Source organism: Ostrea edulis, chromosome 8 (genome assembly GCF_947568905.1).
Source record: "Ostrea edulis chromosome 8, xbOstEdul1.1, whole genome shotgun sequence".
NCBI classification, from domain to species: domain Eukaryota; kingdom Metazoa; phylum Mollusca; class Bivalvia; order Ostreida; family Ostreidae; genus Ostrea; species Ostrea edulis.
In genome coordinates, this window is record NC_079171.1 from 60,582,656 (window position 1) to 60,599,900 (window position 17,245).

Below are 17,245 nucleotides of genomic sequence, written 5' to 3' on the forward strand. Positions count from 1 at the left end.
CATTAAAACCATATGGGTAATCAGTGAATGAAATTTGTGAAGCAACAAACTTGTATTGGAGCGATAGTGCCACCTGTAAAGATTACTATTGTCAAAGGGCCACAACTCTTAAAGAAAATTACAGTCTTCAGTATTTATCAACTTGATATCATTATCATGATTTAATTTTCAGTCTTTGCCAAAGAAATATAAAAAAGTCAAAGTAGACTCCGGGGTAAATTCTTATTTTTGAGGATTGAGTTTGGATTTGAGTTGTGATGAGCTAGACATGGTTTAACTGAGAACTGACGAGATGGTGTGTGTAATAGGGCATGAAAAAAACTGCTGTGAAATGAATTTACAAACTCTAACATCCAAATCAAATCAGATCATTTTTACTGACATAGAATTGAGAAGAGATGTTGTATAACCCAATGTTGTTTAGTTTGACAGGATCTTGAAAAATATTCCAAGTTTAGGATTTTTTTTTTCAAAATTGTCTGCTTACCTGAGATGTGTTTTTGTCCCAGCATTCAGGGATTCGGACCCCGGTGGGATCCCCGCGCTTCCCCGACTCTGGGGGTAGAGGTCTGAAGACACAGGCACAACTTCAATACACCATCCCAATCCAGGAGATCTCTGAGGTTGGAAGTCACGAGTCTGTCCACTCCCAGCATGACTTCATCCACACACCGGAGTCCGGTCACAAAGACGCCTGGCTGACCCCGAGAATGACCCCCGCTCAAGGTCATGTGGTCCTCAGCACCACTCCTGGTGATGTAGGGGTAGATGGGCAAGAGCTTCCTCACTCCCAGGAGTGTGCTGTCAGTAACGTGAAGATTATGCTGGAGGAGGACAACCTCTCCTCCATACAACACCGAACCTTGGAGTCGGTCCGCAACGCCCTGCAGAAGATCAACACTGACCCAATTCTGACCGATGTCCAGCTGGAGAGAACACTGACCCTCGTCTCTCTGGCCAGCCAGCTCACTGAGGAGTCCATCCAGCTTGGCATCCTGCCAGACACTGTGTTTGAGCAGTTTGCAGACATCAACTCCCGGGCCATGTCTGAGCTGGGGATCAGTGAGGAGGACTTCAGGGTGTCAAAAACGCCCAACCCTCCGTTAGAGCTGTTGCGACCTTTGACCCGCGGCTCCCTGAGCACACGGGATGAGGTATCACACGTTTTAACGTGCAGCACTCGTAAAAGTCCAGTCACAATTATCGTACTGATGCACTCGGAGACCTTGAAGATTTCACACACAATCATCTCAACCAACTAACGGTTCTTGATGTTTAACTCTGCCGTTCTCTCGTTTGATTTCTATTTTCTTTTCTACACAGTTGTCCTCTTTTTAAGTGAATTTTGTGAGGCACCGAAAGAAAAAATACTTTTCATTGTAAGTCACCATGCACATAATTCATTTGATCATAATATCTTGTGTAAGTGCAGTTATTGTGCTTTATAATTACCATCTCAATATCTGTCTCAGTTTTTTTCCTGGCGATAAAGCTTCAGATCGCTTAAGATGAAACAAATCAAAGTTAGCTGTGTAACTAATAACCATTATAATTGTCAATGAATTTACTACTAGATGTGTTACCGAGTTGATGCCCTTACATTTGCCTCCCCCGTTTTTAGCCTTCCTCCATGATCACCTACCTACAGGAGTTGTCTTATGCCTCTCTCCAACCCCTCCCCCCTCTGCACGGGTATCTCAGCTCCTCCCAGTCCCACCGCTTCTCACGACAGCGGAGTGGACTCTCCACCAGGGGGAGCCAGAAGATCATCTCCGCCCCTCACGTCAAACGTGAGATGACGTTTGCAACCATGGCAACGGGAGGCAGCACCATTAGAGACACCCTGACGTCTTCCTCCAAGGATTCCCTGAAATTCTTTTTAGGGCAGGGAAAGACCTCGGACTCGATGATCGCTCGTCACGGCGGAGCGGACACGGAGTTAGACATTATGATGATGGACTCTGAGGTACATTCCAGCCCCGCGATGCATGACGCCCAGGTGAACCTCCCCCACCACCAGCCTGCCTTGTGTTACCACGGAAACCTAACATGTCACTCTCACAAAATGTTCATAATAATGCTCTGCCAATCTTAACAACTTCAGTCGTGGAGAATTTCCTTAATTTATTTGTAATCATCACTTGTTTGTACGAGTACCCAGATTAACATTCACCGTCACTTTTAAATAAATGCTGCAGGAGTTTTGCGTCTGTTCTTACATCACAACCAGACTGACTGTACACTGTAGATACATGTACTTCCTGTTAAAATCTAGTAAGTGATTTACAGGTCGCAAGTTTTTCTTTTGTTAATATCAATGTTAAGAACTCGGAGCTGAGTTGGAAAGACGTTGCTTATTTTATGTTGAGTTGTTTATATCCATGCAGTAATCTGATGACTGTGTGTTTATTTAGTGTGTGTGTCATTATCAAGATCTGTGTGATTTTGTTGTTTTTTAAGTTGAACAGTTTTATTTTGTTTTTGTTTACTAACATGAACCGATTGTGTTTGAGTTTGCGTTAACCAAATTTTGAAATCAAGATTGTATATCCAAGAAAACTTCAAAAAGGTGGGAATGATTTCCACTGCATTCAATGTGGGTAATTGATATGAAAAATAATCTTATTGATTGTTGCTGGTTAATATAATTGGGAATTCATTTTGAAATTACTTTAAAGACAAATTTTGTTACTTGATATTGCCATTTTGAAACAAGAGTCCAATTAGAGCTGCACTATACATAATGCATTCAAACATTTTGCAGACCCAGACTGATCCAGAGTTGAGTACAGAATTCACGGAAGATGACATGCGTTTAAACTCTTCTCACAGTCGTGCTTCACTGAGGAACCAATTCCGAAATCGTTTGGAGGAGTCGCGTCATGCGGCAGAGGAACGTCGATCTAAATCTCCTGCGATCTCCGTTCCTTCCCAGAGATCCATCGATGACCAGCTCGTGGAAGACGATGACTTCCCTATTCCTGATGAAATCAAAGGTCAGGGGTTAAGTTTTGCATTATCAAAAGTTTTAAAGATTTCGAAAGAGCAATTTTTCTATAAAAAAAAAAATGAATTAAGTGATTTTTTTTATGTAAAGAAAAGATCAAGGATCAAGATACGAGGGAAGTACAGTGAATCAAGCCAGATTGTGTGTGTCCGTGATTCAAAATAAAATAAAATTCATTACACTTTTTTCCACTTTTGATGAGATTTAGTGACCTTTGAATTTTTATAAGTATTTCTCCCCCAAATTTGAACTGCAGGTATTTTAAATGACTTGTATGGTAATTGATTTCAGAAATTCGAAAATTATTGATGTTTTCACTTTACAGAGGAGATAGAAATGGAAGACAGGGGAACCTCCCCTCCCCCTGATGCCCACCGCCAGAGCACCGCGATGTCCAGAAAGTTATCCGAACATCCCGTGGTGGGGGAGTACCTGAAAGCTTACGAAGGAGTGGTCAGCTTCAAGGACAATCTCTCCAGGATTATGCAGGACAGAGGTCAGTCCAATAGAATTAATCTCTATGGACACACGAACGGGATTACATGAATACTGTAGATTCCTTATTTTACGCAAGTATTTAATATGGCAAAATGACTCGTATACGACAAATTGCATGAACATTAATTTGTGTGTGGTCTGTAATGAAGTGTTCTTAGTAACAGGAAATTAGAAGGGAGTAATCTTATTTCACGAGTTTGAAATTCATGGGATAGGAGTTCTCATAAAATCAATGAAGATTAAGTCTTCCATGAAATCTACTGATTATTTAGACTGACTTTTTATCTACAGAGTAAATTCAGACATTTTATGTAAATGTTCCTTGTTCAGATCCTTGCATTTTAGGACGTTGAATTTGCTGTTTTTGTTGTCTTTTCGTGAGACTAGTGTTCGAGTCGATTCTCTTTACTTTTGAGATTTTTGTTGTTGATATTTTTCTGTCAGTACTATCATTACTTTGATTTTATGTTGTAGAATTCCTGCAGGCTAGTGAGCTGCTACAGGAGCTAGACTTTGTTAAGTTTGACATGGAATCCAAAGTGCAGCCACAGCTAGAGAACATGACCAAAAACATATACTACAGTAAGTCTATAAAACAGAGGGGTGGATCCAAAGCAACTAGAGCTTACGGGGTGGGGGTTGCTGGAGTTGATAAGACAATTTCTCATGTTCGTTTTATATTTACTGTATTACACAAGTTATCTCCCTTTTTCAGCTCTGGAGGAGATAATGAGCGTACTCAGTAGTATGCTGTACGTCGAGCGTGAGCCCCTCGTATCCTCGCTCAATGGCATGTTGGTCTCCAGGGATCAAACTCGCAACACGCTCCAAAACCGGGAACGATCGGCAGACTCCGGCCGTGGACAGACGGCCACCAGGGGGAGCAACCAGTCATTCTCTACACACTTCCCGCAGAGCGCTTCATCTCAGAAAGAGGCTTACAAGGAGCTTCAGCAGAATTATGAGAAATTGTAAGTGTGCGTGTGAGAGTTAATCACTAAGAATAGCTGTAATAAACTGTGTATGTGTAACAGTGGTGGATGTAGGGGGATGATACAGGGGTTGTAACCCCCCCCCCCCCCCCCCCCCCCCCCCCACGCACACAAGCACACACCCTCCCCTCCCACACCCCACCCCAAAACACACACACAGCGAACCCAAACCCCCCAAACACACACACACACATAACCAACAACCCCCCAACACCACCACCACCATTTGGTCTGTAATTCTTTTTTTTAAAAATGGTTCCATTTTACTTAATATATAACCTCCCATTCGAAAACTTATGGATTCACTCCTTGTTTACGCTCCTTGATGGACCAATCACACATGGTGCGGTATCATGACGAGTATCATCTGTTTCGAGGGAAGGGAATGTCAGTGGTGGTTAGAAAATAAACAGCTGTACATATTACAGTATTGTAAGAAAACAAATCTCTACATATTACAGTATTGTAAGAAAACAAATCTCTACATATGACAGTATTGTAAGTAAACAAATCTCTACATATTACAGTATTGTAAGAAAACAAATCTCTACATATGACAGTATTGTAAGTAAACAAATCTCTACATATTACAGTATTGTAAGAAAACAAATCTCTGTACATGTTACAGTATTGTAAGATGCTTTGTGAGTCGGGAAATGAATGCGAGATTTCATCCAATCATTTCTTTATCTTGCAGACAACTTCAGTTAAATGAGGAATCCAAGAAACATGAGGAACAAATGAGGTATGAATATTCATAGATATGTAAATAGAATATAATAAGGTACATGAATATCCATAAATATAAACAAAAGGGGTATGAATGTAAACAAATGAGGTATGAATATAAATAAATATGTAAATAGAATATAATAAGGTACATGAATATTCATAAATATAAAGAAATTATGTATGAATATAAACAAATGAGGCATGGATATGAACAAATATGTAAACAGATCATACGACAATGAAGAAATGCCTGGTGTCACCAAAGTCTTTTATAAACTTAATTCACATCTTTATAATTTCATTTCATGTCAGACAAGATCTAGGTAATATTTTTTTCTGTTGTTTTAAGACACAACACTGTGGTGATGATGGAAATGCAGGACACGATCAACGATCTACAACGAGAGTTAAACGCCCTTGGTAGAGCGTCTGGACGAGACCGGCCGCCATCCGAAGGAGTCCAACAGGTCTGTTTGTGTTGTCTCGTAAATTACATTCAAACATGAAAGCTACATTATTATTCCAGCTATAGATCAATTTAAAAATTGAAAATAAGATTAAAATGGGTTTTTTTCCCTTAGATAAAGCAAATCATTCAAATAGCAACAACATTTTTGAGAGGACGGGAAACAAACAAAATCAAACATCAACATTGAAAATGTTCATGTAATGTGACGCTGTCAGTAAAATGTTCATGTAATGTGACGCTGTCAGTAAAATGTTCATGTAATGTGACGCTGTCAGTATATATTGCAATGAATCAAGTTTCTACATGAACCTCCTGCTAGCTCTGGCTAGTAGGTTAACCCTTCAACTCAGTCATTAGTACACTGAACTGTCTTGTGTGTGGTTAGTGGGTTAAGCTGTCAGTCATTAGAACACTGAACTGTCTTGTCTGTGGTTCGAGGTCCAATCCCCCTCAGAGACAGTGACTTGATGCTGTTACATTTGTGTAAGATTTTGGTAGTTGCCAAAATTTAGTTGCTGTGAACCAGTCTATTAATAGAATGTGGTGCACTGTTGTTTATCTTATTGCGTTGTTATGTACATGATTTTCGTCATTAATTTCGAGCCCTGCTGACCGTTGTTTATCTTATTGCGTTGTTATGTACTTGATTTTCGTCATTAATTTCAGCCACCACCAGAGTCAGCCATCATGTTCACTAGACTGGACTCAGAGAGGAACGCCAAGATCATGAAACGGGCAGTCAACGATGAAAGACTGGACACCAACAAATACAAGGTCAGTCCTCCACATGTTACAAAGTTCACATGTTACAAGGTCAGTCCACATGTTACAAGGTCTGTCCACATGTTACAAGGTTTATAAGATCATGAAATGAGCAGCAAATGATGAAAGACTGGACATCAACAAATACAATGTTGGTCCACATGTTACAAGGTCCACATGTTACAAGATCGGTCCATGTGTTACAACATTACGATATATCAGGCATATTGCATATTGCATTTTATTTATTGCCATGTTTGCTGTTTTTTGTTTTTAAGATAAAACTTATATCACTGCATTATAATTTGATTTCTACACCTTCTCAGAAGTCATATTATATTCGATGGTTCAGAGTGTTCTCCCAAATTGAGAACCATAGACATGATGCTGCAGCTGAATTATGTGCGTAGTGCGTTTACAGAATCAGCTGATTTGCATTTAAAGACTTTTTTCAAATCAAAAAATAACAAGGGGAAGTTGTTTGATAGATGAATGTGCATTTTCATTTTTCGTACAAAAAATGAAAATGGGGGTATTAATATATTTTTTTTAAAAAAATTTGAAACTCTCCACAAAGAGTAGATTTTTGTTATTGGTGTACAACAGGCTCAGACTTGTCGTAAAGTGTTGTTATTGGTGTATAACGGCTGTTATTTTTCAGGACGCTGTGACCACGATGGACGAGTACGTAAGCCTTCCGGCCAAGAGACTCGGACACCTGGTCAGGAAGTATGTCCATCACAGCAGAATGAAGGATATTGAAGGTGAGAATTTCCTTAATGTTGGATGTATCAACCACCTTAATCTGAGAAAGCTCTGATTAGTTAGCTTCCTTAATGCTGAAAGAATCAAGCTCCTTAATTTGCAAGAGAAAGCTCGGATCTCTCAGTAGTGAATAATAGGTTAGGTAATTTAATCAAGAAATTGAAAGTGAATAGAATCCTTAACGAGGAATAGTGCAACAGTTGCTGTAAAAAAAAAATCATAAGGTAATTACATTCATGTATGTAGAAAGTTGTGCTTTTTTTAGGTTATTATGTATGCCTTACTGTAGTTTTGTCCTTGAGTGTTAGTCATGGAAGAAGGATAAGAATACACACAGAGATTTTAGTGTTAGTCATGGAAGAAGATAAGAATACACACAGAGATTTTAGTGTTAGTCATGGAAGAAGATAAGAAAAAACACATTTTTATTTTTTCCAGAAAATGTCAAGAAGAGTAAGAGTTTGGATGAAAATGTTTTCGAGATTTTGGACAAAATGGAAGCTCTGCAAAATCAGGTAAAAATGTCAAACACCATTTGGTTAATAAAATCTGTAATGTTCCTCGTAACTTTTATACTGCTCTAGATGAAAACTTCACATTCTGTGAACTGAAAGGTCAAGGTCATCTCTAAGTGACTACTAAACTTTAAGGTCATCCATGATGTCAAGAAATGTGTGACAACTGAATTGGGGTGTAACAGTTGCATTTCACATATGCATCAGTTTTGTTTGTTTGTTTTGAGTTTTTTGGTGTTTTTTTTTTTTCTTCTTCTTTATATTACGTGTAATGTCAATGGGACAGAAAAGGAACATTATTATAAGCAGTTGTTTATTGTGAGGAGTGTCTTCTTTAATCAGAATGTACTGTAACTAAAGATAAACAAAGATGATATGACACTTTGTAATTTCTCTGAGGTTACCTCACATAGAGCCAAGCGCTGGTTTCTCTTCGTAATTTCTATGAGGTTTTTCACAGAGAGCCAAGCGGTGGGCAGACAAGATGGATGATATGGGCTCGGAGCGAATGCGCCTGGCCAACCTTCTGATGGAGACGCTGGACTCGATAGAACAAGAGTCCGGAATATTCCTCATCAAACCCATGTACTCCTACAGGGGGAGGTTAGTAGAATCACACTTAATGTACCTATACTGATCCAGAGGGAGGTATTTAGAAAACCCATGTACTCCTACAGAGGGAGGTTAGTGGAATTACACTTAATGTACCTATACTGATCCAGAGGGAGGTATTTAGAAAACCCATGTACTCCTACAGGGGGAGGTTAGTAGAATCACACTTATGTACCTATACTGATCCAGAGGGAGGTATTTAGAAAACCCATGTACTCCTACAGGGGGAGGTTAGTAGAATTACACTTAATGTATCTATACTGATCCAGAGGGAGGTATTTAGAAAACTCATGTACTTGACAAAGTTTCAGATCCTCAGCTTACAGAGCTTTAGTAGAATCAATGAAATATGATAGTTCATCTGTATTATAAGGCAGGAAGTACCTTTAAGAAATAAATGTTTTGAGAAACTAAAATGACAATAATTTAGTTTTGCTCGAATACGACACTGCCATATCGGCTGTGTAATATGTGATTAGAAGTCCCGAGGTTTGGTAAAGTGAAGATTTTATAGTACCTATAAGTCAAAAGTAAGGAAGAGATTTCAAAGTGTGTACATTAATTTTTTTCTGTGCAGCCCACTGGATGTTGATTACACCAGGTTACTGGAGTAAGATGCATGACAAGACTCTAAACAACATGTATCAGTCCATCATGGCTTTCATTTTAACATTGATAACTAGCCAACAAGATGTAGAAAAAAACCTATATTTTGTGTTTGTATAATATCATTACGGCGTTAACGACTTTGCTTGTAGAACCAGTTTTCGATTATCAGTATCATGCTTACACTGTATATTACAAATTACTGTATACAGGGAAATTTTTGCACACATTTTATTTTCGCTCTCATCGTCAGTGGACGAATTTAAAGACTGGGCAAAACCGGTTGCTCACTTCAATCTTTCTCTTAACACTGCTGTGTCAGGGTAAATGTAAAATTGGGTGAAACCATTTGCAGGGGTAGAAGGCCGGAAATGATACGTGGCAAAAATAACCCTGTATAGAGTATACATCAATGATTAAACGGCTGATAACAGGGATCCCCCAAAGACAAGGGTATGGGAACCAGCTAGTTTTCATTAAGATGAATTCTGCCATTGGAGACCTTGCGTGTATATTTGTTTGTAGGTAAAGTTTGCATTACTCTGATTGACAATGATAAAATTTGATTTCAAAATTACACAGAAATTCCCTGGGAGCGATTCACCTGGACAGGTAAATCAGAAGGCTGCGTAACAAACAATATTTCTCGTGTATTTCACATGTACAGTGAATATAGTAATTACACTTTCACTTTGTCCCTGATGTTACTTTCATTTTCAAATTGAAGTGAAGTCGAAATCACATTCGTGCATGCACCAATAACTTGTTGCAGTTTGCACATTCATTATATTTCAAGAAGTGCAATATCATAATCCATGCATGATTATATGATTAATATGGCACGTTATTGACCCAAATCATGAATTCTGAAAAATCAATTTATATTCACATCATATAGACTAATACCTCTGTATAATTGAATATTCTATTTTTACCTTTTTGCATGTACAAATATTTCCCTGTAGCTGTGGTTCTTTAATCATTTTAAGAAAATATTCAAGAAAATTGAACAATGATGAACTTGTGATGGAAAACTTTAGCATCCTAATCTGGATAGTTCTCACATGCTTTGAGTGAAAGTACTTTAATTTATTACACTTGCAATATAAGACATAGATATATATGTATCTGGGTACAAGTGATATTTACCATTACACAAATGTTCTGTAATGAGTAAGATATTTCATGATTACATAGTGATAAGTCTGTATCTGTACTTGCATTGGTTTACAGGGAGATTAAGGAACGGTATGCAGGAAAACTGAGCCGGCCCACCCGTCCACACAGAGTCATCTCCCCTTCACGAGAGATCAGCGCCTTTGCCCCAGCCCCCACTCCTGCCTCCAATGTCCGGGGCATCAGTCGACACATGCAGCAGGTTTGTACACTGTCAAGGCTTTAAAAAGATCTAATATTTTATAAATAATTTGGAAGTATGTAGAGGTTCTGTTGGGGCCCAGCATGACTGATGAAGGGGTTCTACATATAGTAAAATACGCTTCTAATGAACGTCTTATAAAAATCAGGCTGATTGTGAAGTGATATTTATTCTGCTACAAGGGGAAACTATTGAAAATGTGATTGGATATAATGAAGTTTGGTTATAACGGACTTGTTTTTCGCTGGCCCTGGAGGTTCACTATAACTGTGTTTTACTGTATAATGAAGTCGGGTTATAATGAACTGTTTTTCGCTGGCCCTGTAGGTTCACTATAACCGTGTTGTACTGTACCAATCAGTGGAGCAGGAGAAATTTAGGCAATATAAATTTTTTTAAATTACTCCCATGTATTCCATCCGCACAATATTTATGTTTTCCACCGCCCAGGAGGGTCTATCTTTCAATCCTATGTTTGAGTCTACAAACAGGATTACAAGTGATTTCTTCCAGATCTTAACTAAAGATAAATTTTATGACTGACAAGAACTGATTATATTTTGGAGCCAGTCGTGGACCAGAACAGCTGCAGACAAAGACAGGTGGAAGGGGGGGGGGGGGGGGTGCTGTCTGAATGCTTTTGTTTCAAAATTCTAAATGCCTGATTGTTTTAGGAAGTCACCTGTAATAAATGTTGATGTCACAAGCCCAGGGCAAAGGTCATATTTTAATGAAATAAATACTGCTTGCTCATTTTTACAGAAAGACCTTGGTACATACCCAGTTCCTGCTGCATCCTTGAAATGTTTGCAATAATCTATATTTTTCCTCCTTAATTATAAGTAACACTTTTCTTTCTCCTTCACTCCAGTTTTCAGACACGCCTCAACAGCCGCTGTTTCGGCGGGAGATTCCACGTCCCCTGGAGGGAGACGAGACGGGGCTGATGGGGTCGGCTGCCCTTGGCTTCAACACCACAGCACAACGACAAACCTGGAACGTAAGTCAGGCGACAGTTTAAAACTTGTTTTTGTGGAGTGTGGTACACAGAAGAGGTTACAAATCTTTGGAATGGCAGTGCTGATTTTAACCTTTTGGAATATAAGAAACTTAGCTCAAGCATGGACATAGGCCATTATGTAGAGAATAAAGAATGGAAGGGGGGGGGGAGCTAAATATTTTGATGAGAGATAATATTTACCTTTCTTAGTGTAGCTTTTCAAAGGGAGTTATTTAATGCATCAAACCTATGTGTGGTACCAGATTTGTCTTCTGTAACCATTGTATGACAATTTAAGACATATGTGTACTTCCTTCATTTGTCTGACCATAGAAATTGCAATCTGATAAAGCAAGGTCAACGGATTTTATGATACATATAATTTGTTTGTTATTTAGATGAGCACGTCTCTGGTTAGAGGTGACTCTACCGATGGTGTGAACTCTTTGAACACTCCCCGTATCCTAGAGCTGGATATAAACAGGATGCTGATTGGTCAGAATACAGTCAGGTAAAGCATGACTCAGCACATGCAAATTTGTTGTGTACATGTTTATCAATGAAAAACAGTAAAATGTTAGATTTTTGTTCAGTGAATCAAGTTTCGTTTCTTTTGATAAAAATTTTTTGCAGCTTTTGATAGATGCTGGTATTTCTTTTGAATCAACAAAAATCATATCTATTCTTAGCTCAAAGTATGGTTCCCCTGGTTTGACAGACGACAGATTGATCAACGCATCACAGAACAATCTTAGATCTTATGTCACAGTCAACAGGCCAATGGTCAACTCTACAAGACCACGGTCATTTACTGGTAAGTCTGACATAATGGTCCAGTGACCAGTGGCAAATTATACAATGAACAGTCATTTACAGTAGGTCTGACATAATGATCCAATGACCAGCAGTCAACTCTACACAGCTAGAGTCATTTACAGTAGATCTGACATAATAGTCCAATGACCAGCAGTCAACTCTACACAGCTAGAGTCATTTACAGTAGGTCTGACATAATAGTTCACTGACCAATAGTTATTCTACACGAGACCTTAAAAATGGAGGTCCTTTGTCATGACAGGCACTGGAACTTCTACAGCCCTGAATCAGAATTTGTGGCACTTCACCTACAGCTGGTGACGTCTCGATATGGGTGGATTTTTTTTTTTTTAAGGGACGCAAAACAAATAAGCCAAACAAAACACTCAAGCATCTATATATTTTGAAGATTTCGGATATGAAGAATGCAATTTTTTTTATGTTGTTTAGGGCTATTCTTGCTACGCATCCTGAGCCCTGCATTAATTAGCATTAGTGATCTTGATCTACAATAGTTTCACAAAATATTTGAATTTATCTTCCAGGTACAAAAGATGTGCCAACCACCACCCCCGTGTCTCGCTCAGTCACCTCCAACAGTGCGGGAAACAAACGAGTTCGACTCAGCGAGTCCGAGATGTCCACTCGACACTCCATCCCCAGCACGCCGCCTCTACCTCCGATCTTGGGCCAGGACATCACTGAGATCAAAGGTAGGGTCTCCGAATGGTGAATACTGGAAATGTGGGAGCTTAATCATGCATATTCATAGGAAAACTCGTAACTTATCATGCATATTTAACAGGATGCAGGGTTTGACATTAAGGCACATCCAACCAACTGAGTCTACTAAATGATAGGCCAGGTCGGGTAAAATGTCAATTCACTAGTCCGACTGGTCGTGTTGAAAAAATAAACAAGAAACTTTACTTTAAACCATAAGATATTTTATTCTTAACTATAAAAGAATAACTGTAGACTTTGCGAGCAATTTTGAACCGCATGATGACACAATCTCTATTTTTAGTTCGAATAAATAAGTCGCGGTTGAAAGTAATGTTTTACGACATCTACTCGATGTTAATGTGTGTAAAGTTGTTTTAGATGAATTTATTTTCATTTTGATTAAAAAACCCAGTTTATTTGAATCAAATATAAGAAAGTATTTATCAAATTAATAAATTACGTCGTAAACATGCAGCCATTTTTCAGTGTTGACATATGTGCGGGAATGTCTATATTCAAATACGACTTCTCGTCCTCAAGGAAAGATGTCCCAAGAGAAAAAAAGTAAAAGGTTGGAAAGAAACAAAGCAGGGCTTATGAAATAAAGATTTTAAAAAAAACGGTTGAGGTCATTTTATTTTATATGGACTAGAGAATTTCCATGCCTGGTAGAATTTAAAGAAACAGAAAATGTGTTTGAAAATGAAAGCATTAAATTGAATGACGAGATTAAAGCTCTTTTTTTGAGACAATTAAGTACGTTTTAGTTCATGCAAACTTAATGTTTATCATTTGAATTAAGTAGATTTAAATATGGAAAAACTATCAGTTTCTGGAAAGTTTGACCTGGCTAGTGGATGTAAGGTCAGGTCTAGCTAAAATCATTTGAAGTAGCCCGACTGGTCTAGTGCTCAAAAAAGTAAATGTCAAACCCTGGAATGAATGACGACTTGTCATGCATATTCATAGGATAATTCATAACTTAGTCGTCACACAGTTCTGTAGGACAACTCACGAGACAATTTTAGTTTCTGACACACAACTGGCAGGAAAATTATACAATTAAAAGCTTATGAAATTCTAGGGTAAATTCTTATGTTAAATGCATTGTAAATTAAGGTTTTAATATTGTTCATATATATTTTATTTTCAGAACCCCCAAGGAGTCCCCCAGGGTCATCACTTCGAGGATCGCCCACCCCTCAACCCCATGTAACCGAGGTCATCTCACCACTCAAATAGACCACTAATTAGCATAGTCATGAATAAACATAAGGCTAAATGTACATGAATATTAAATATGAGACTGTATTTTTCTATAAAAGAATTGAACAATTTTATTGCCACTAGATAGTGTCTTGAATTACTAGGCTTGATTGAATTAATTTTGTCAGTGTTAAGAGTTTTATGCATTCTTAGGGATGGATGCTGTTTCGTATCGAAGAATTTGATTATTTTGTGTTTGTGTCAACTTAACAAACACCTCAATCCTCAATGAAGCAACTTTTAACATCATGATTAGATAAGTGATCATTGAAGAACATTTTGATTTGATCACGTGACAATGAAGACATTGATTTGATCATGTGACAATGAAGATGTTGATTTGATCACGTGACAATGAAGACGTTGATTTGATCACGTGACAATGAAGACGTTGATTTGATCACGTGACAATGAAGACGTTGATTTGATGATATATGATATTGAACTTTGGGTTAGTGGGTTCTGAAATTGTAGCGTTTGGCATCAGAAATCAGCTGTTAAGGTTTGTGTGTTTGTTTTTTGTAGCTTCTATTTGTGAAGTACAAATTGCTTTCAGTATGATATACTGACATTTCAGAAGTTTAGAGAAAATATATGTGTGCATTTTAATGAATAGGACAGGTCTTATATTTTGTTATGTAATTCCTCTGCTTTTGTTGTTTCATATTATGGACATTTCGGGTAAAAACAGTAACACCCCCCCCCCCCTCCAAGAAAAAATAAATAAGTAAATAGATGTATTAATTTCAAACAGATTTTGATAATACTTCAGTGTTGCAAGAGGTTTTAAGGATTTGTTGAGGGAAAAAAATTCTTCTTTTTTTTTTTTTGGTTCAATATTTGTTACATTTTGATCACCCTTTGTGTTAATTTGTTGTAATAATTTATCTGCTTGTACATGTGACATGTCTACATTGCAAAAGTTTATTTGGTTTTTGATAAGTTTATATTATCTGGTTAATATGTTTATATTACTAATGTTTATTTGGTTAATAAGTTTATATTTACCTGGTTAATATGTTTATATTGAATGCTGAGTCTGTGATACATGTAATACACCTAGTTCACCGTTTAAAGATTATTTTTTTTATTCACCAACCACTGGCTGCCAAGCATTTTGATTTACAATGATATATTGTTAGTAACAAATTCTGAATTTTCTCTGTATTTTTGGAGGAAGTTGTGGTAAATTAAATCTTTTTTTTTAAAAAAAGAAGCAGTTTTTGGCTGGGGAAATGATGATAGAGGCTTAATATTCATGTAACAGAGGGGAGCTAATACACTGTAGCTTACGTCACGGGCCCCTCCTCCAAATGAAAATATGGAATCTCTTTTCATAAAATTTTTAAAATTCAACTTTCCCAAATTTGAATCTCTCCTCTAATAGAATTTTCATTAAATTCCGAAAATGTTTTTGTTGACTTTAGAAATGTTTAACTCTTGAATTCCCAATGTTTTGAGTCACCTACTTCACAGACAGACAGACAGACTTCGGCCCGTAGTAGGAGGTAGAAGTAGTACTGTGAAGACTTGAACCCCAGGGAGAGGTGCTGAGTGTGGGAGAGTACTTTCTATCAGTACGCTGTGCTGTAGGTACTGTCTGCACTGTCGCTCTCGCGTGGCTCTGATTTATTGGGTACTTGTATTAGATATAAAAGTCTGATTTATTGATACGAACCTCTGATTTATTGATACGAAACTCTGTAATATGTTTGGTAAATGTATTGATGTGAAACTCTATTGGGTAAATGACTCTGTGAGAACTGTTGGTATTTTACAGCCTTGGTATGTGTACTGATATAAAACTCTGTGAGAACTGTTGGTATTTTACAGCCTTGGTATGGGTACTGATTTAAAACTCTGTGAGAACTGTTGGTATTTTACAGCCTGGTACATGTACTGATATAAAACTCTGTGTTGGTATTTTACAGCCTTGCCATCTATAACTGTTAATCTCTGTGATACATGCTTGTGTTATATTAAATAAAGGCTAACGTTGATGTATAGTTATACGAATTTCCATCTTATTTCTGTTTAAATGGCCACAGTCCGGGACACACTGTGGTTTTGGTGGTAAGAATATGGTAAATTTTATTTAGACCTGTTGCAACACGCAGGACCTACTTGTAGGCCATTGTTTCCAGTGACGACGTGTTTTTCAAAAGAACTTGCGAATAAGACTAAAAAATTTTACATGTACATACATGTAGTTTTAAAAGCTGGTCTACTGAATTATTTTTGAGATTATACTTGCACTATATATATAGAATTATGGAACTAAATTCTCCTTATTCACATTAAGTCACAATTTATCAACGTAAAGATTAAAATAAATTGCTAGTCAGAGAAGATTTTGGATTTGGTCACAAGTTCTTTTGAACACGTGGCTCTAGGAATGCATTATTTACACCAAGTTCCATGTGCGATGTGGTACCACTCAAAACTGCATTGTTTACACCCAGGACAATGTCTGATGTGGTACCACTCAAAACTATTATATACACGATGTCCGATGTGGTTCTACTCAAAACTGTATCGTATAAACCCAGGACAATGTCCACGTGGTAACACTAAAACTGCATTGTTTACACCTAGAACAACTTTTGGGACTGCATTATTTACACTTACGGGAATTCTGAGCCACATTTAAACCTAACTTTATGTTCCATGTGAGAACACCAGGGACCGGGATATTTACAGCTAGGGCATGTCTGGGCTATTCAGACTTAGGTAAATGTTCCATGTGGTAAGACTTTGGACCCAATCTTATTAAAATTAAACCTTTGATCGATCGCTAAGTACGGTGTAGCAATCTATATGAGCGGATCAAATGATCTGATTTTGTAGCGATCTACGTTAGCGGATCAAAGTATTTGATTTATATCAGATGTACTCGGGACCGGGTTAATTATACCTAGTCAATATTCCATTATAACACGCAGAAACTGATTATTTGCAGCTAGGGCGATGTGACACCCAGGACCGGATTATTTACAACTAGGGCTATGTTCCATGTAACACTCGGGTCTGGATTATTTAGACCTAGGTCAACGCCCCATGTGATAACGGGTTATTTATAAATCATGCAATGCTGGGCATGT

The 17,245-nt window shown here is 37.8% G+C and overlaps 1 protein-coding gene across 5 annotated transcripts in view; it reads left to right on the forward strand.

Moving 5' to 3' along the window:
- LOC125662488 (myosin heavy chain, striated muscle-like) overlaps positions 1 to 16,154 on the forward strand; it is an 87,244-nt gene extending 71,090 nt beyond the window's left edge. For 2 of the 5 annotated variants that reach the window (XM_056146778.1, XM_056146779.1), the window contains 16 exons: positions 2,765 to 2,996; positions 3,333 to 3,503; positions 3,980 to 4,087; positions 4,221 to 4,476; positions 5,195 to 5,242; positions 5,579 to 5,696; positions 6,365 to 6,472; positions 7,122 to 7,224; positions 7,664 to 7,740; positions 8,201 to 8,343; positions 10,192 to 10,336; positions 11,208 to 11,336; positions 11,735 to 11,847; positions 12,026 to 12,150; positions 12,698 to 12,865; positions 14,032 to 16,154. In XM_056146778.1, the coding sequence (XP_056002753.1) occupies positions 2,765 to 2,996; positions 3,333 to 3,503; positions 3,980 to 4,087; positions 4,221 to 4,476; positions 5,195 to 5,242; positions 5,579 to 5,696; positions 6,365 to 6,472; positions 7,122 to 7,224; positions 7,664 to 7,740; positions 8,201 to 8,343; positions 10,192 to 10,336; positions 11,208 to 11,336; positions 11,735 to 11,847; positions 12,026 to 12,150; positions 12,698 to 12,865; positions 14,032 to 14,120 (2,133 nt within the window). In that variant the 3' untranslated portion in view covers positions 14,121 to 16,154. Of the gene's footprint in view, positions 1 to 172; positions 215 to 2,764; positions 2,997 to 3,332; positions 3,504 to 3,979; positions 4,088 to 4,220; positions 4,477 to 5,194; positions 5,243 to 5,578; positions 5,697 to 6,364; positions 6,473 to 7,121; positions 7,225 to 7,663; positions 7,741 to 8,200; positions 8,344 to 8,929; positions 8,963 to 9,540; positions 9,571 to 10,191; positions 10,337 to 11,207; positions 11,337 to 11,734; positions 11,848 to 12,025; positions 12,151 to 12,697; positions 12,866 to 14,031 lie in introns of all 5 variants that reach the window. The other 3 variants (XM_048894723.2, XM_048894725.2, XM_048894724.2) reach the window with 3 other exon arrangements.
- The last annotated feature ends 1,091 nt before the right edge of the window (positions 16,155 to 17,245 follow it).